General features: G+C 46.2%; 2 protein-coding genes across 13 annotated transcripts in view; one reads left to right on the top strand and one right to left on the bottom strand.

Annotated features, from left to right (window-relative positions):
* Positions 1 to 782: 782 nt before the first annotated feature.
* On the bottom strand, positions 783 to 17,571 carry LOC310893583 (uncharacterized protein; the record flags this gene model as incomplete). Of its 6 annotated transcripts, none has more annotated exons than XM_083822770.1 (4): positions 783 to 1,113; positions 14,142 to 14,210; positions 14,527 to 14,754; positions 17,450 to 17,571. In XM_083822770.1, the coding sequence occupies 4 exons, from the start codon at positions 17,512 to 17,514 to the stop codon at positions 1,020 to 1,022; spliced, it is 456 nt and encodes a 151-aa protein (XP_083678896.1). In that variant the 3' UTR covers positions 783 to 1,019. The 6 variants fall into 6 exon arrangements, 3 of the variants coding, with proteins under 3 accessions (XP_083678896.1, XP_083678897.1, XP_083678898.1); XR_014579108.1 differs by lacking the exons at positions 783 to 1,113; positions 17,450 to 17,571 and adding exons at positions 9,576 to 12,612; positions 16,854 to 16,971 and having other exon boundaries at positions 14,142 to 14,426; XM_083822771.1 differs by lacking the exon at positions 783 to 1,113 and adding an exon at positions 9,576 to 12,612.
* The window catches only part of EPB41L4B (erythrocyte membrane protein band 4.1 like 4B), a 175,358-nt gene continuing 172,177 nt past the window's right edge, over positions 15,606 to 18,786 (top strand). For 6 of the 7 annotated variants that reach the window (XR_014579106.1, XM_083822761.1, XM_083822762.1 and 3 more), the window contains exon 1: positions 16,004 to 16,696. Coding sequence is in view for 6 of the 7 variants with exons in the window: in XM_083822761.1 (XP_083678887.1) it covers positions 16,394 to 16,696 (303 nt within the window). In the remaining variant the exon portion in view is untranslated. Of the gene's footprint in view, positions 15,858 to 16,003; positions 16,697 to 18,786 lie in introns of those variants that run through there. The other variant, XM_083822764.1, reaches the window with a different exon arrangement.

Raw genomic sequence — 18,786 nt, forward strand, 5'->3', positions numbered from 1 at the left:
TTGCAAGAAAGTATACTTGCGATCCTTCTTCCAGATTCAATACTTTGTGTCTATTGTTGTGATTCAAGCACAAGCAGAATATGCAATTATTCTCACAAGGCACAGACAGGCAATCCTTGCCCTAAGAAAATTACTTTTCAAGGCCCTGATCCCACTTGGGTAATTCTACCCATGCAGCTGATGCTATTGACACCAGGAATACTCCTCTCCTGATGCAGTTCCTAGCAGCTGGAAATCTGTTTTTTTGGATTTGGGCCCTTCAATATTATTTGAACCACACTGCGACGCATTTGCTCATGATGGGTAACACATTACCCCGTATGGACTCCCACGGGCTTCAAGGAGTCTGTTCATAGCACACGGACACGTTCAGCAGTCAAAATCTGGCCTCAAGCACAGCACGCATCATCGCAGCAGAAATTTGTTTTGAGTTGTGTTTGGGGAAAGCCCTGCGCACCTCCCCGCCTGACAGCTTGCTGCTGCTTCCCCAATCTTCTCGATGCAGCAGCTCTCCTTTTGAGGCTATGCAAGTTGTCAGGAGCACAGGCAGCACATTTCTCACAAGCTGCTGTACAATAATCTCCTATCACATAAGGCTGCAAACTACTAGGTCCTGGTTACTGTGCTGTACTGCTCCATTTGTGAGCCTTGGTGAGGTTGTTCCCATGCTTTGTGTGCTTTTAGGGCTCTGGAGTGAGATGTCAGGGGCTGCGGCTGAGGGTTCTGTCACAAATAAGATCCTCCAAGCTATATTTAGGGAAAACTCCACAGAACTCTATTGATTTTTTCTCTTCTCAGTATTTAATTCAATATCATTTCATTCTAGAAGGACAGCAAAATAATAGGATTGCATGTCCTCTTTACAAGAATGTCATTTCAAGACAGCAACTGCCTGCTTTTAAAAGGATGTAGGCTCCCCTCAGCTGTTTTGTCTGAAGGAGGTATGTGCACAGAAGCAGGTAAGAATTTCTGTATTCTGTAAAACTTGGAACATATAGCATGAATATCAGTCCATCGGTCTAATCGAGCTTCCCCAATTCACTCTCCAGGCAAGGCAGAAGAGGATGCCCTGAGCAGCTCTCTCCTGATGGTGCAGCACGGATGAGATGAAAGCTGAAAGAAGAAGGGATTGTGAGGGCAGCAAGGAACTCATGAGGGAGGAGAAAAGCAGAGCAGGGGCTTGGATATCTCACACTGGGTTTTCAGAGATCAGCAGTGAGTGTGACCATTGGATGCTCCTCTCATTTGCAGTGTCTGAGGTGTAAGGACCTCAAGGAACATGAAAAAACAGCAGTATCTGCAGTCTGAGCCACACCAGCTTTAGGGCAATATCCCTTCATATTTAATTCCATGGAACATATCCTTTTATTAACACTCCCAGAAGGGATCAATGGCAGATTAGCCTGTCATCACTGCCCCCCTGCCCCATCAGTTACACCCAACTCCTCACACTTACACTCCAGTCAATTGATTACTGGTGCCACCTTTCTCTTGCTCACCAGCCAAAGGCAAGCATCCTTGGACTAAATAAGTCACTTTGTCTCTCTTCAGCACTTCTCAAACACCAGCATTTAATATTTCAGGTAGGTGAGGTCTTCCCACGGGTGGATGTGGGTGCAGCGTTGTGCATGCTCTGCTGCATGGTGCGTGCCTGGGACCAAACCTCAGCTCTGCCTCGGGGCGGGCAGGTACAGTGCGTGATGCCTGCACATAGGACAAAGCAAATGAAACGGAATATTTCACAGCTCTTCAATATACAGTTAAGGGCACAACCAGCTTGATGCTTATGGTTCTTCTGACACAGACTCATGGTAAAGCTTATTACAACCGACAGGGCGAAATGAAACCTATGTTTCTCTTTCACTCACCTGAGACCACAAAGCACTGAGTTCCCAGCTTTGGTGTAGGTATAACCACTAAAAATGATTCACACCTTGACCATTTATCCCATTGTTAATTCAGGGCTTGCAAATTTGCAAAAGAGAACTGCAGCAGCAAAGTAGCACTGTTGTAATTCCTTGTGAAGATTGGAACCTGTCCTACTTTTTTTTCCTTTTTTTTCCCCCAAGTCAAGAAAGTAAATATAGAAAGAACTCCACAAGAAATGTTGAGAATTATGTTTCTATAAAAGAATTTCCAGAAAGTAACAGGTGACTAATATTACTGATGCAACATGAATATAATAGGTGAATCTCAGCAGTAAATCACAATCATGATACCTATACCTTAGGGTATTAAGACGTGATGTAAACCTGAGAGCTTTAAAGACCTCTGATCTGTGTTCTGTTACAGGGATCTGAAAGCAGTGTCTCATTAAAATGAGTGGAAAAAAATGAAATAACACTTGAGTCTTTAAAAAGCTGATGCTTTCTGCCACAAAGAAGAAGATATGTTTTTATCAGATTTCTGATGTAATCATGAGCCTGCAGCATGAGATCTTGACAGTGTGCTATTGTGCTAAAATCTATATGAAAACTTTCTGGACTCTTTAAATTTTTAAGCAGAGTTTCAAGCAAAGGAAAAAATTACTTGGGGTGGCCACCACCAGATGAAACGACACATTTCTTTCTAGGAAAATAATCCAGCTGGTTCCAACTGCACATAAGGGGGAAAAAAATTACTGTGAGGAAAATCAGGCACTGGAGCAGATTATCCTGGGCTGTTGTGCAATCTCCATCCTTGGAGGTTTTTGAGACCTGACGGTATGAAACCTGAGCAACCTGGTCTGATCTCAGAGCTGACCCTGCTTTCAGCAAGAGGTGGGACTAGGGACCTCCTGAGGTGCCTTATAGACAAATGGCTTATGTTCAGTTTTGAAATTGCATCTGAGTAGTGGGTGATAATCCTGCTTTGTGGTGATTTTATTTTTTTAAGTAGAAAGGGGTTGTCCTCTCGTATGGGGAAAAATGAAACCTTCTGAACATTTACATGAAAATGGAAGGCGTGGGAGTGTCAGCTGCACCCAGCTGAGCCTTCTGGCTAGGGTGGTGGCTCCAGAGGTGAGAGACCCAGCTTCAGGTCCCTGCTGCATGACTCAGAGTAGAAGTTTGCACCCTACACCACTCCAGATGGGTTGCAAATGGCACACCGTGCTGTTTGGATCAGCTTGCTAATCATCCTTTATATGCGTGTGGTCACCACCATGTTTATGGCTTGGCAAGGCAGCATGGCTTGGTGACCAAGTCCCAAGCCACCCCCGAACCAACGTCACGTTGCTGATTTCCTCCTTCTCCTTGTTACCCAGCTGGCACAGCCCACTTCTGGGAGATAAGCAGAGCATGGGATAACAGGAGATGTTAACACCTAGATCGGCTCCTTGGCCAACTCGGAGCCAGCACAGGGGGCTGCAGAGGCCCCGAAGGGGTGCCAGTGTTCCCAGAGCTGCTCTGCGCTCCTGTGCGGGGCCGTCAGAGGCTGGCTGTGATGCACAGAGCCAAAAACTCCCCACTACTAATTCTGCCCCCAAAACAGTCTCCTTCTGTGGCCTCAAGCAAAGCATTTCACCTCTCTGTTGCAACTTCTCCATCTGTAAAATTGGGATAATAACGTTTTGCTAACTTGTAGGAGTGCTGTGAACTTTAATTAAGGCAGGGTTTGTAAAATGCTTTAATGAGAGAAAGCACTAAGAACGAGTAGATTATTTGGTTAAGCTGGCTATTGTGGTGCTCCCAGACTTGCCCAAATAACTCAGGATTTGTGCATACACACTGCAGATTGTTATCCTGCAAGCCTTCAAAGATAAGCATTGCAGGGCTTGGGTCTTGGGCAGACAGGATTACGTTTGGGAGCTCTCCTTCCTAAGCATGTGAGTGTGCAGCACCTCCACTCACTGCCGACCTCATTTTCCTTTATTTTGCAGGCAGCAAACTACTTTGATTTACCAAGAGCTATCTTAAAATGAGTTGCAAAGCTAGACGGTGGGGTAGTCTGCGGTACTGAAAACTGAGTGCAGGATGTCCATTCCCGTCCCTTTTTTCTGGGTGTAGTGGAAGCTGCAGCTACATACATAAACACAACCCACTTTCAGAAAGCACAGATGTTAAAACAGCAGTCCATACATGTGCTCATGTGTGTGTATAAACACACACATTTCACTCTGGAAGAAATCTTGGCATTACAGGTAGGAAACCGAACCATTTCTGCACTGTGACAGCAGGTATTATGAGCTGACAGCAGCACATCCAAATGCCTTTTTCTCTGCATGTGGGCAGGAGTTACACTTTGTGGCAGGGCTGCATGCTGGGGTTTGCCCTCTGCCTTGTTACTCGCACGGGGAGGCTGAGACAGTTTCTGGGAGGGACGCAAGTGGCGCCTCTAAAGTGAGCTGCCCCACAGCGAGCATCGCCCCGCTTGCATCTCTGGCTCCTCAAATGCACTCAGGCTTCGTGCCACTCTTCTCCACAGGCTGGGAAGCCGTCCAGCTCGGCTTTGGGCATCCAGCCCCACTCCTGAACAGCATAGACCTATTCAAATACGGTGTCATACAGGTGTAAGTCTGTCTGGACACTGCCTTTTGCCTTCCACCTTGCAGCAGGCAGTGGGTGATAAGTCTTGCTGTGACTCTCATGCCTTTTTTTTTTTCTTTTTCTTTTTTTTTTGTGGTTCCTTTTGAACTTTTGGGTCAGGAAGGAATTTCCTGCACTGAACAACTGAGTAGATGAATGCCTGCAATAGAGGCAGGACGTTGGGCTGGATGGGACCAGTACTTCAGCTCTGACAGCAGAAGGTTATTCAACTCCTTGCTGTGCCTCTGGTCCTTCAGACCACCAGAGGCAAACAGTCACAGGGACGCTGCAGGGAGAATATGCCTCTCGGTGGGGACCCTTCCCAGTCCACCTTCAGGCTTTTGGGACAGACGGAGGTGTAATTGCAACTGCAGCCATGGCTGGGGACCAGGGCCCTGCTCCGCTCCCTTCTGGCATCCCCCAGGAGCACCAGGAAGGAGCAGTCCCCCCAGTTAATCAGGCTGGAGTAGCGGTTGGGCCTGTGACTCCGTATTCTTCTCTGAGGAAGATTTAATCAGTCTGGCTCTTAATGCCAGCCTGTTGCTCTCTGGCCAAGGATTATTTATGCTATTATTGAAATATTGTGCTCAGACTTCTCTTATGGCGAGTATTCACAGAAACAATGCTCCTCTTTAGCTGAGCAAATAACGTGGAGCTGTTTGTTTTAGACAGAATTCCACATATTCACTTTGTGTTACTTTCACACTGCTGGTCAGGAACAATGGTACTTGTCCAGTGCTAGAAATAATTACTGGGAATCATATTTTGGTGACATTTCAAACAAGCTTCTACGGTGGAAATCAGCTTGCAGCATTGCCAGTTCCTAGGTGATTCTTTAGGAAACTGACATCCAGCTGGCTTCGGGGTTTTGCACTCTGACAAGTGCCAGACTTCCTCACTGTGTTTCCATTCTTTAAATTTTAACCATGTTTGCAAAATGTCAGACATCTAAAGCAGTTTTTCTTTCAACAGCTAAGAAAGATTATTGTCTGGAAAGATCGGAAGCCGCTAATCTAGCTAAATCCATGCTGCTTGTTTCCTGCTTCCACTGCAGACACCTTGGCTCCCAGGTATTCTCAAGATTAAGCAACCTATTCTTTTAAATTTTAAGCATGACTGTTCAGAGCAGCTGATACAGAGTCAGAACAGACCGAGACTAATGAATGTAAATGTTTGCTGCTGCTTCTCAGTTTGGATACCCGACATGGTATACCTGGACACATGTCTCAAAGGAGACCTGCTTGGTGCAGCCTGAAAAATCGGGCTGCTGAAGTGAGCTGCTAGTCAGGCACAGTAAATTAGTCAATGCTACTGATAATTATGATCTTACAGCAAAGTTCTTGAGAAGTACTTTTTTTTTAAGTGCTCCTGAGAAACTACCTTGCTCCCTTTTCTCATTTGTGTGTTTTTAATAAGGGTTTCAGAAAAATATTTCCAATATCTTGGAAGAAAAAGAGAGCTCCATTTGCTGCCCCACTTAACAGAATATTTGCACTTGTTAGGATTCGTCATGCATTTGAAAACTATTGTGTGGCAAATCCAGTAATCCAAATTATTGTTTGTTAATCCAATTAGGCATTTAATTAAACTGTACAAAGTCCAGCAGGGACGTGGTGTTTTATATCTGCTTTTGGGTTTGTTTTATTTTATATATTTTGTGTGTTGTCAGAGCTCTAGCTCAGAAAAACAAAGGTGTCCACGGCCTGGCATACTGAGCAGGTGGCTCTCAAATGTCCCCATCACTTTTCCCTCAGCAGCCAAACCAGGTAAAATTGTAGATCCTGTCATGAGCAAAGGCACCTAGTCCATTCCTCGGCCACCATCATGGGCCCTGCTGTGCATGTACTTCTGTTTCCTTGTGACCTTCAGCCAACCTTTGAATTTGGCCAGAATATGGGATCTGGGCCCAAGCTGGTGTGAAAGCTGTGTTACATAAAATAGCAAAGCCCAAGAACAGGACAAGAATGACAGCTCCCCTGTGGCCACAGGTGGGAACAGGGAATGTTCCTCTTCATGCAGGAGGTGAGGGATCCACGCAGTGCCTTGTCCTCCTGCACAGAGCCGGAGGGAGGCAGAGGACCAAGCTGCCCAAGCAGAGCGATCTGATGAGTTGATACATCCTGATGTGCCGCTTTCTGGGTTAGCACGGGCTTCGAGCTAGCAAATAACTTCACTAACAGCTGAGAGTGCAACCTTTCCATTTCCCTATGCACAAAAAACACTCTGAAGCAACTAAAAATGCCTGACCATCCTGCCAGGCAAGCAGTATGACTGTGACACCTCCTCCTGAAGATGGACATTAGATCCTGCCCACCTCTGGGCAAAAGGTGGACATAAGGGAAAGAAGAAAAGCAGTCCTGCATTTCTTGGATATAATCCTTAATTCTTGGGAGCTTTACTTTTTCTTTGGCATGTTCATGTTGTCAGATTCATTTATTTTACCGTTCCTTCCACTTTTATGACCTTGTACCTCCAAACGTGCCCTCCAAATCTCCATGTTTCAGGACGATGAGGAGGGGCTGGCCCTTTTCCTGCTGTGATGTGTCTTTTTAGACAACCCTGCTGCTGGATGAGTGTAGGGTCAGGTTTCACACTGGCTGTGGGGTTCTCATCAGATGCTGATTGAGATTTGTAAAATTATACATTAGCTGGTAGTTGAGATCTATAATTGCACTATTAATTATGCCTGCCTAGAGAAGGCTGTAGAAAGATTCAAGCCAAAAAATCACGTGCAGACCATCGACCTTGGTACCATGAACATTAGCTCTGCCATGCATCAGACTTTGGGGTGCACTTTTCCTGGGACTAGACTTGAAGTCCACTCACAGACATCAGCAGCCCAGTTACCCGTCTGTAAGGATGTAGCCCCACCGTGGAGAGCTCAGTGCTGGTGTCTCACAGGTGGCAGTCAGTTGTTGTACTCTGCAGGAAGGTTTTTTGTGATCTGGGCTGTAGCTACTTCCCTGTTCACCCTTTCCCCAAAGCCAGCAGCAGAAAGCAGAATCAGCCAGGGAGCTCTTCTGACACTTGCTTTGCATCTGACAGAGGGAGGTGTTGTCCATGGGCAGCCCTCAGCCCTCGCAGTTGTCTGGGCAGAGCTCCAGTTTGGGATGGCTGCCAGGCTTATCTTATCGGTGGAGGTTTTTTAGCCTGAGGACAGGCCTCAAGGGATATCGGTCACGAGAGAGTGCGATTTTTTTGCTCTGACTTTTTACCAGAAGAGGCCATGGCACTCTGGGTTCCCTTTCTTGGTTTCATGTAAACAATTCTGTAGTCTGTGTAGAGGTGCCTCCAGGCAGGTGTAGGTATGCTTTAGGAACTGCATAAACACCTCAGCTAAACATTTTATCTTGGAAAGTGGGGAGTTACCTCACTGCAAGATGGAGATGGCCCTTGTTACATAGCTGGATAAGAAACAGTTTTCCAGAGAACTGCATCTCTGTTCTAGCTTGTAGCTGGCTACGCTCCTACCTGAGTTATCTGAAGCCTCTAAAATAAGATTTTTTTGTTCAAGATGCTTGAAAATTTCAGAATTTTCACCCAGATGAAGAACTTAAATTATCATGAGCAGGCCAGAGAAAGAGTAAAGTGCATGTTTAGTTCCAGAGTTCAAGGGAAGGGCCATGTGTGAGAGGCCACGGCAGGACGTTCAGAGAGAGCAGGCGGCAGCAGAGGGATCTGGGCACTAGCTAACACTATGCATGGTCCCAATTCTTCTGTCACCCTTGGAAATTAAAATATCACTTTTTTCTCACCATGCCTATGCAGGTCTTTCACAGAAAGTGTATGACTGGTCAATTGGGCTGGGCACGTTCAGCCAAAACCCAAGTTTAGAATAAGCTGGTTTTTTTCAAAGAATTTGTGCATGAAAAAGCAAACTCTCATCTCTTTCTTTTTTTTCTTTTTTTTCTTTTTTTTTTTTTCTTTTCTTTTTTTTTTTTTTTTTTTTTTTTTTTTAAGCCGAGAGTTGAGTCTTCCTCCCACAGCGAAGGAACTCTTGGTAAAATCCTGTTTGGGAGCCCAGCCGTTCCTAATATTAGCTTGCACCATTATGCAAATGCACCCCTGGTGTTCCCACACTCTGGGCAGGTAACAAGCCCAGCTTCCCAGCGCGTCCCACTGCTGCGTCCAGCCCTTGCCACCAGTTAAGACTGGATCACCGTGACCAACATTTGTCCCCACTTCAGTTCTGACTTCTTTTTAGTAGCTTTGGTGGCTCGGTGTACTTTCTGTGGATCTCATGCTCTGTGACTGAGTCTCTTTACTCCAGCATTTAAATGCGATATAACACTAATTGCTGAGAATAAACAACATCAGCTGCAAACGTTTACGAGACGGTGAATGCAAGGTTTTCATCGTAATGCCTTTATCTCAATGTCTACATGTAAATGTAATTCAGTAACTTTCTGTTTACCTTTTCTGGATAACTGTATAAACCTGCTCAGCAGTTTTGAAAGACATTGAAAAACCACAAACCACTGCTTTTTTGATTTATAATTTCATCTCCCAGCAAAGCCTATGAAGGCATGAGAGTTCCTGATGAAAAGCAAGCAGTCCATTTCTCCTCATTCAAGAGACATACCGGAAGCGTAACAAAATCCTTTTTCCACCCATGCCTAAAAAAGCGTATTGTCTCCGTATTGTCAGCAGGGTCCCAGCCTGAACACATGGGCGTTATAGGTTTGCAGGCTGCAGCCCCTAATTGGTGGCTTGGTGGTCGTGGGCTAAGTTTTGCACAGCAAGTGCCCAGGCTGAGGCGGTAGCACAGTCCTATACACTTGCCAGGGATCAGATCACTTCCCAAACAGAGTTGACATCCCCCTTTCCTCTCTACATCTCCTCAAAAAGCCCCCTCACCTCCTCAGATGGCAGGAGGGAAGCAGCCAGCGACCCCCACTCCATCCCCAGCCCCTTTCTCAGCGAGGCGGCTAGAAATCTTTCCTGCCTTTCACCGATCCCCTGCATTGCTCCATGCAGAGCAACCTTGATGGACAAAAGTTTACAGCCCAGGCGATCTTCCCATTTCATTTTGTTCATCTGTGATGGTGAGAATACTTAAATACCTAAACAGAGAATACTTATGGTTGCCTGCCTGCTAACACAATTTTTTACGCCTGTCTCCAAAAATGCAAACATGGGAATCAAACATCTGCTGCGCTTTCAACAGGAGAAGGGATTACAGTGAAGTACGGCTACTAACATTTTCTTTATTTCTGGCTTGGATTTTTTTACTTAATTGCTAAAGAGGTTTAGCACAATGATCTTACACACAATATAAAAGACCTTACATTTAAATAGGCTTACAATTATTTTCACTATATATTAATAATTTGGATGACACATGCCTTATTCTTTCAAGAGTTGCCAGGGTAAAAAATCCTGTCTAGCCCAGCAAGCTTCTCTCTGTATGGCTTCACACCAGGGAACAAGAAAGGAATTCTCTTTGACTCTCCAAAAGCTTCACCTAAAGCCACCAAGTGACTTTGCCACGTCTGGAATTGGTCCCACCCATCGGCATTTAAGACAAATGTTTTCTGCACTGCAGCTGTGAGGAGAGTTTCTGTGTTCGACCTTGCAGGGGAGTCAGGCCACTGTATCTGAAATGCATCTGTGCCTGGTCAACTGAGTTCAGGTGTGGCTGAGAGTATGCAAAGCACTTCGGAGACAGTACCTATTGGGGTTATTGTTCTAATGACAAATAAAGGTGTGTGAGTTGGATTTGTTTGTTTCAGGCAGCATTCTCTTTATTAGTCTCGTTTGCTTTTAAAGTGACTTAACTTTTAGACGGGTTTCTTGTGTGTTCTAATTTGGACTGTATTTAAGGGAAACTTAGGTAAGCGAAGTAGTTGCTTCTGTCTCTTCAGCAATATAAGATCAAGATTTCTTATAACAATAACATAAAAATATTTTAGTATAATTAAGTATTGGGACACATAAAAAAGGTCTATATGACTTGGATCATCTTTTTTTGTTTGTTTGTTTTGTTATTATTATTAGTTTTTAGCTTGTCCTGATGAAGATGTGGTACCCAGCACTTTGCTGCTAGGTCATTACGCAACCATGTTTTCTAAGCAGAATCAGTCTTTCATCAAATACCTTTCCATGTTTGTTTTTTTGAGAAAACACATCTTTCTGCATCACTGAGTTTTGAGAGATGAGAAAAATAAATTATTTTCTCTGTGTGCTTGGGACTGACTGCTTTTGTTTGAAATTTATACAATACAAATTTTGAAATTTACACAATACATTTTCTTCCAGTAATGTAAGGAGAATCTTTCTTATCCTTCTCCATGGTCCAGCCTGTCTACATTGCCTTAATTTTGTTTTTGGAAAAACCTGCCAAAAGTTTTGCCCATTGACTCTACCTGGCCAGTTGCCAGTAGCATGGGAAGACCCTAGGAGAAGGACGAGACCCTTCCTGTGAACAGAATTCTTCTCTACCCTCAGCAGCATCATGGTTGTTTCTGTGGTCTAAGCACCTCTTCACTTTACACTGCCATCAACTGACAGAGCGTCTAAAGAGAATAAAATATTGTTAAATGAAAATAAGTTTATCTGACAAGAGAAAGAAAACAGGTTCGGAAGAACATGAGGGCGTCCTGATGCCTTCATGACAAGAAGGCATGGGACATTGTGCACATGAGACGGTAGGAACAGGAAAACATTGGGCAAGAAGCAACCTCTGCTGACATTATAGGCACACATCAATATGTGATGAGGGAAGGGAAAGAAAGGAGAAGAGAAGGATTCAGAAAAGATTTCCTTCAGCTGGAGCTGTGCTTTTTATTAAATCTATATATATATATCATCGTAGGAAAACAGCTGTCAGAAAGCTAAAGTGATCAAGTAGCTGTTAAGTCATTTAACATCTTGAAAATATTCTTCCCCTCCGGGTCGTATATTAAAAAGAGATACTGCTCTCCAATCCTACTGAGGATAGTTTTACTGTAAAATAAACTTGGATTTGTGTCTTACAATCAGCCTCGGAATCTAAAGCCGATATACACCCGGGAGAGGGCTGTGTGTTTCCCCATCAGTATGCCACACGATAGAAATGAAAAGCCATGGGCTGAATAAGTGATTCAGTCCTTGTTAGACTTTCCTCTTTTGAACATCAATGTAGGTTTCCCTTGTGGTGCAGATACTTGTTCAGTGGGAAGTTGATCGTGTTATTTACTTCATTTTATACTGAGGTTATCAGACAGATATAGAATACATGTTAATTAATATATTTTAAGTATTCTAAAATGAGCCGTTTGCTGTCTAGGAGAATGCACTTAATATAAACCAAGAGTGGCAGAATGCTTCTACTTTGTGAAGCAACTTTGCAATAATTCAACATTTTGGCTCCACGTCGCTGGCATCTCTGGAAAACCTGTGGTAACTAATGTAAGTTTACAAATTTGAAATAAGAATTTTGTTTTGGTTTGTGTGTTTGTTTAAATTTAGACTATCAGCACTGATGGTTCTGTCCCTCAGTCCTGACTTTTTCTTCCTGTTTTCTTGTTATCATTCTCTTAGCAGTACTTACTTTTCTTCCCTCTGCTTTTCATTTATTGACTAATTTGCCTCCAGCAGGTTCCTCCTCTAGCAACTGCCCTGTCCTCTTTCTGCCCCTTTGTTCTCTGCCTCTCTGAAACAGTCCAAAAGATGAAGAGCCTGAGTCTCCACATGAGGAGATGATATGCTTTCTGCTGCCAACCATGTGTCCTGCCTGTGGAGAAAAAACTCTCAAGCATCTGACTTAAGCTTATTTTAATTACCTAAATCTAATGCGATGCTTACTCATTATAACCTTTACCTTTGTTTTATTTCTAGGATGATTTTCAACGCATATTGAAGGTTTCCAGTGGTTTTCACAACGGATTCATTGCCCCATCACAACTAAACAAAGTAGCATTCAGCACTGCTATGTCAGTCAAAGGATCTTTGTTGAAAAAATTAGATATTAATTCCTGCAAATCACAACAAGCCATGGATATCTCTTTCAGTGTTGATATAATTAAAAGACATAATTGTGGTTAAAAATATTTCAAGGAGACATCAGTGTTTCAGCATATGACGTTCGTTTATAGGTAATATTCTGAGTGATATCTTCATGGCTCCCCTATGAGTAAAATAAAAAGAGTTAATCCCTGGAAAGATGCCTCTCTTCTCTATTATTATTTTTTTCAGCTGCACATCTGATACCCCTGTGATTTAACATAGCATTGAAAACTTTTTCTTTCATGCTTTAAACCTAGGTTTGAATATAAATATTTTCTATGACCTGAGGTCAGTACAAACCTGATAAAATCCTCACTAAAGGAAAGAAGTGCATCTGGAGTAGGACTTAATAAGTAATATTGAACCTGCTTAGTAGATGGATGGGAGCCACTGCATTTTCTTTCTGTAGATATTCTAAGGAAAAATTTTTGCTCTTACATCTTTACAAACATCTCTGGATATGCTACAACAGCTCTTTACATAGACGCGCTTATTCTGGAATGAGTTGCTTTTTTATTTACTGTGACAGGAAAAAAGATTTTTTCCTCGGAATATATGGATTACAAGAACAGCAATAACTGCTGAAATTCATGCCTAACGTAACACTGTACTCTGTATGTATACTGTAGCATTATTCCAAATGGGGAAATTTGAATTTATTTCCTTATGTGGTTCTTCTGTAACACTTGGAGGAGATGGTTGATATATTATAAAGGAAAGCCCTGACTATCTATGACCATGTGGTACCTCTTGCGGGAATACATCTACTAGCCCTGGCATCATGGCCATATGATTTGCATAATAACTTTCTGCCTATCTAAATTTGTATTTCCATTACAGTTGTATGAGAGATTCTTGGTGTTTTTCTCTGCTGTTAAACAGCTGCTGCATTTCAGGCTTGGTGAAATAGTTCTACGTATAATTTTATTTATTTATTTATTTATTTATTTTTTCCTTCATGGAACTGTGTTGGGATTTCTCTAGCTGAAAGATAGCATATAAATGCAAATTATCCTTAGCCATGTAGCTCAGAATTACCTTTGCATCTTATTTTTTATTTGTATCTGTATATAGAGCGTTCCTGAAAGATGGTGAAGTTAGGTTTGCTCATACAGCTGACCTGCTTCTAGAGAAAGCAAACATATGACTGCCACGTGCTATGAGAATGCCATAATTCAATGAATGTTCACGCTGAAAAGTATTCCCTTTAATGAATTTTTGACAAAATAATTTCATTTCATTTACATGTTTAGAAAAAAAAAACAAATTAATATCTAAAAGTCTAAGTAAACATACATCACACCCTGTCATGTTTCTTTTTCCCCTAGTTTTATTAACATAGATGCATAAGTTTATAGCAATATTTGCACTTTGTTTGAGTCCTTCTATGCAAGTTTCCTTTAATAATGACTGTAACAAAATATATTCTGGCAGAAACTTGCAAAATACAAGCCTGTTTAAGTTAGTAAAAATATAACATTTATTGAAAACCAAAGAAAAAGAAATTCTAGCTGCACACAAATTAAATTTAGAGCACTCCCTTGCAGATGGTTAAAGTCTGGCAGGCCAGGAAAAATCCACGAACGTGACTGCAGTAGCAGAAGGTAAAATGAGCAAGAGGTCTCTACTTTCAAGACAGAACACACGTACCCGCTGCAGGAGAATCCTCTCCACGGGACTGTCAGTGGTTCGCTCGCCATCCCCATTAAGTGGCTGCCTCTGTTATGAAGATTTAAAAAAACAGAAAAGATTTGAACAAAAATAAAAATCTGAATGAAAGGGATAGAATCAAGTGCTTACGACACTGCATCTGTTTTCTTTAGTTATTGAGCCATGGCTAGCAGGTGTCACCAATGGTCACAGATCCCTCATCTTGCTGCCACTACACAAATGCCAGTGAGGATTTTGATGAATACTCTCCCAGTCGCACGTGGGCTAGCATAATGGCAAAAATATTGATAAGGCTGGTTAATTGCAGGGAATGCTGCCAGAACTGCCATACGAGTTAGTACAAATGGTTCACCTAGGTCATTACCTTTCTGTGACAGGGGTCGGATCGTGACTACCAGGAGAGACTGGAGAACTCTGCGGGAGGCAGATGCTGCAGTTACATGCAGTAACTACAGCATGGCTGAGGACCAGAGAAGGATCCACAAGTTTCTGCTTGTGTCTCTCATTGGAAAGCGAGCAAGCAACAGTCGCTCTGAGGAGGGATGGCAGGACAGATGTACCAGCAAACCACACCGCTTTAGGGCTTGCCCAGCTGAAAGTGAAGAGATGGTGTAGACAGGTGGGATGTAAAAGGAAAAACCAGAATGCAAATACTTGTTTAAATACCTCTCATCTTACAATAAATGTGTTGTGCTCAGTACCTGCAGTCGCTCAAGGCTCTTGTTTTGCAGCTAAAGTTAGCTCTGCTGGTAACGTGATAGAAAATAACGGTAGATTGTTTTACTCCAAGAGTGGCTGGGTAACACGGAACCAGCTTTATTTCTTCCCACCACCAGCTCTTTCCAAAGATCCTTTACTATGAGTTTTATCTCCTATCAATTAATGGGAGATTTAATGGGATCTCAGCACCTCCACCCATGGCTGTTCCGTAAATCCAGCGTTGACTCTCCAGGACGGCCACTGGCCTGTTTCACGTGTTCTGCTAATGCAAGTCAAGCAAGGCTAGGTTTTATGTATTTTAAAACACCAGACTTGTGTTTTCATGACAAACGTTGAAAGAGACTAAGGGCTGAAGTCCCATGGCTTTTAGCACTGCAGAAGCCTTGCTGAGTCTTCTGCAAGGCCAGACCTCTTTCCTTTGCACCGGCACTGCTGCAGCTCCCTCGAGGGACAGCAGCATTTCTGCTGGGCTGCCAGTGCTCGAGATCCTTTGGGTTGCCTATGGCGTGCAAACGAGATTTGTGGGACAAAATGTTCAAAGCAGTGAAGGAACCCTAGGGTCACCACAGCACTCAGGACTTGGAATAAAATTTAAAGTTTGCACCTAGCGAAAATAATGGGAAGGGAAGGGAAGGGAAGGGAAGGGAAGGGAAGGGAAGGGAAGGGAAGGGAAGGGAAGGGAAGGGAAGGGAAGGGAAGGGAAGGGAAGGGAAGGGAAGGGAAGGGAAGGGAAGGGAAGGGAAGGGAAGGGAAGGGAAGGGAAGGGCGTTTATTGTAAGTGTCTATTGTGGACTGGGCACATCAGCAGCCAGAGACCAGGAACTTTCCCTGCTTTTCTCGCAGCTGGGTGCCAGGAGTGCCCGGCTGGACCCTCCACGACGTGCTCCCATGTGCGGAAAGGGCTGCAGCAGCAGCAGGAGCCGGCAGCTACCGCTGCCAAGCCTCGGTCCCCTCAGCGCCCCAGGAGAGCCGCAGGTGAGCCGGGGCCGCCCCCGCCCCGCCGCCGCTGCCCTGTCCCCTTCCCTCCCCTCAGGGGCGGCGGCGAGGGGCAGCCACCGCGCAGGCGCCGCCCCAACGTCCCAGCGGCGGCGGCGGGGCAGCTGTGCGGGGAGCGGCGGCTCGGCTCGGCTCCGCTCTCCTCACGGCGGGGCTGGGGCTGGGGCTGAGGCGGGACAGCGGCGGCGAGCGGCCCCCTCCCCTTCCCCGCCGCCACAGGTGGCTTCTCGCCGCCCGCCTCAGCGGCTCCCCCTGCCCGCGGCTCCCGTCCGCCCGCCCCGGCAGCAGCAGCAGGAGGAGGAGGAGGAGGAGGAGGAGGAGGAGGAGCACCGAGCCGAGCCGTGCCGAGCCGAGCCGAGCCGTGCCCGGGCGGCGCTGCAGAGGGCGGAGCGGGCCCCCGGCTCGGTGCTCCCGGCGGGCGGCGCTGCTGCGTCGCTGTGCGAGGGAGGCGCGGCGGGGCCGGGCGCCGGGCTGCGGGCTCGGGGGTGTGAGCGGCCGGGCAGGGCGCCCCCAGGATGCTGCGGTTCCTGCGCAGGACCTTTGGCCGCCGCTCGATGCAGCGCTACGGGCGAGGGGCCGGCCGCGGAGCCGGCCGCGGGGGGCTCGGCGGCGAGGGGGACGAGCGGGACGGGGGGCTGCGAGGAGCCGCTGCCGCCGCTGCCGCGGGCTCCGGAGGCTTCCCCTCGTCGCCGCACCCCGCGGGGGTCTCGCACGGCGCCGGGGCCCCCGTGCACATCCCGGCCGCCGGCGGCAGCAAGCCGGTGCTGCAGTGCCGCGTCCTGCTGCTGGACGGCACCGAGGTCAGCGTGGAGCTGCCGGTGAGTAGCGCGACCCCCGGCGCCCCTCCGGGCCCCTCCGCAGCCCCCGCGGCCGCTCGCCTCCTTCCCCGGCCGAGCCGAGCCGAGCCCAGCCCCTGCCCCCGTTCCCCCTCCCTGCCCCCGCACCTGCCGCCAGGTGCGTTTCACCCCCACAGACCTCCTGCAGGGGGTCCGAGGGTCCCCCCCCCAGTTTCTCAGCCCAACGGGGGTGCTGCTGCGGCCTCTCGGAGCCCCCCCCAGGCCTTTCGGGGTCCCCCCGGCTGCTCCCCGGTTTGCAGCGGGGGGTGCGACAGGCGCCGCGGTGGGTTTCGGCCCCACCGTCGTGCCCGCGGAGGCTGGGCGGCCGTCCTCCGCTCGGCTGCCCCGTGCCCTGCCTCCTGACAAGCGGTGTTCCCATGGCAGGAGGGTGTGAGTCGGTCCTAAAACAAACTTCGCTTCCAGCTAAAGGTGGCCAGCCCGTAAAGGCTGGGCTGCGGGAGCGGGTGGGAGAAGTTGCGAATAACTGTAACCCGCTGGTAAATCGCGCGCTGCTTTTTCGTCCCCGCCGGCGTGGGAGACTGGTTTCGGGGCGCCTCTTGAGTTGTGCGAGGTGCCTTTCGTGCAGTTCGTTAGCTGGGTGTATTCGCGTGATTTAACTGAACTGCGGAATTCGGCAACCCGGTGTTTTCTGCTTAAAAGAAACCAAAGCGATGGAGTAACACTCTTACAAGTGAACGGGGGAGTATGCGAATAGAGCCACCTAGAGATATTTGCCTCAGTCTCATCCCTCCTTCCCTTGCAGACCACATCACACGCTTCCAGATACTGGAAATGCCCATGGCTTTCCCCTCTTCTCATCTCCTTCGCGACGTGCTGTAGTCCTTTTAACATCTGAGCACAAGCCTTTTTTAGAAAGGACTTGAATGTTATCAGCATGCTGAGGATATACTTATAGAAGTCTATGTAGATAAGCTCAGTAAATACTTCATGTAAGGTTATACTCGCCCTGATTTTTCAGGGTTCAGCTATTGCTACACAGCCTGTTTAAGGCAGCCTGTAGGTTTGAAACCTCAGAAAATGAGGTAATGGTGGTCCTTGAGTACTGAACACGTGTGGAGGCATCTGCTTGGTCCAGTACAGGAGCCGCAGAGCACGCTTGCTTGATTTGTGATGTCCACACTAAGCCCCGGCTGTCAGTGGGGTCGGAATGAGATGCACACTTGGTAGTTGTGGTCCTTTATCCAAAGACAGGGTAAGAAGTAGTTTTTTTATCCCAAAATCCTAAATCCCAAGGCTGGTGGAGGACTCTGGGGTGCAAAATAGCTAGCAGTGCCTTGAGGATTGAAAACAGCTCTGTTGAATTATATATCTGTTCCTCCTGCTTCTTCCCTTTCTTTCATAGAAAGTAACACCCACACTGACAGTCAGGAAAACAGAAAGAGGCGTTGCACCATTTATAGAAGTTGATCAGTAACGTTTCCCTGAGCTTTGAAGCACTAGTTGTTATGGGATTAGGGCCTGAAACAGAGCGTGCTTTAATACGCAGAAGCTGTGGTACAGTACTGGTTAAGCTGAATGAGCTGGATAGCGTCTTTTGTATGAAATTGAGCATGGAAAAAAAAAAGTGCATGGTTATTTCTCTCTGTTTCGGCTCAAATTTTTTGGAAAGGGGGCGAGTGTGGTCTCTTCATCATCACAGGGACAGCTTACCCGAGAAGTCAAGTATGTGGATAATTGCTGAGGACTTCACTGTGCTGCTGCTCACGCTCGCAAGCGCTTATTTCAGGAGATCCTGGCATCTGTGAAATGTGCTCTTTCTACTACCTGTTAACACTGCACCCTGGTTGTCTTTCCAGCCATAAAAGGAACATGCTGATGCTGGGACGTGATACTTTTGTAACTAACACTTCTTAGGTTGCTATCTGGAACTTTGTAGGAATTAATTTAAAGGTTTGTTAGACCTTAAAAAGACTGTGGGGTCTGTTTGTTTGTATGGAGGAATGACAGGAGACATGACTGCCTGAAAATGTAGTGGTATTTGCAGGGAGGAGTTCAGTTGTTTCTGTTTTGTATTCAAGTAAAGCTAAAACCCTGGGACTTCTGTCCCGGCT

The sequence above is a fragment of the Anser anser genome (assembly GCF_964211835.1).
Source record: "Anser anser genome assembly, chromosome: 2".
In the NCBI taxonomy this organism is placed as follows: domain Eukaryota; kingdom Metazoa; phylum Chordata; class Aves; order Anseriformes; family Anatidae; genus Anser; species Anser anser.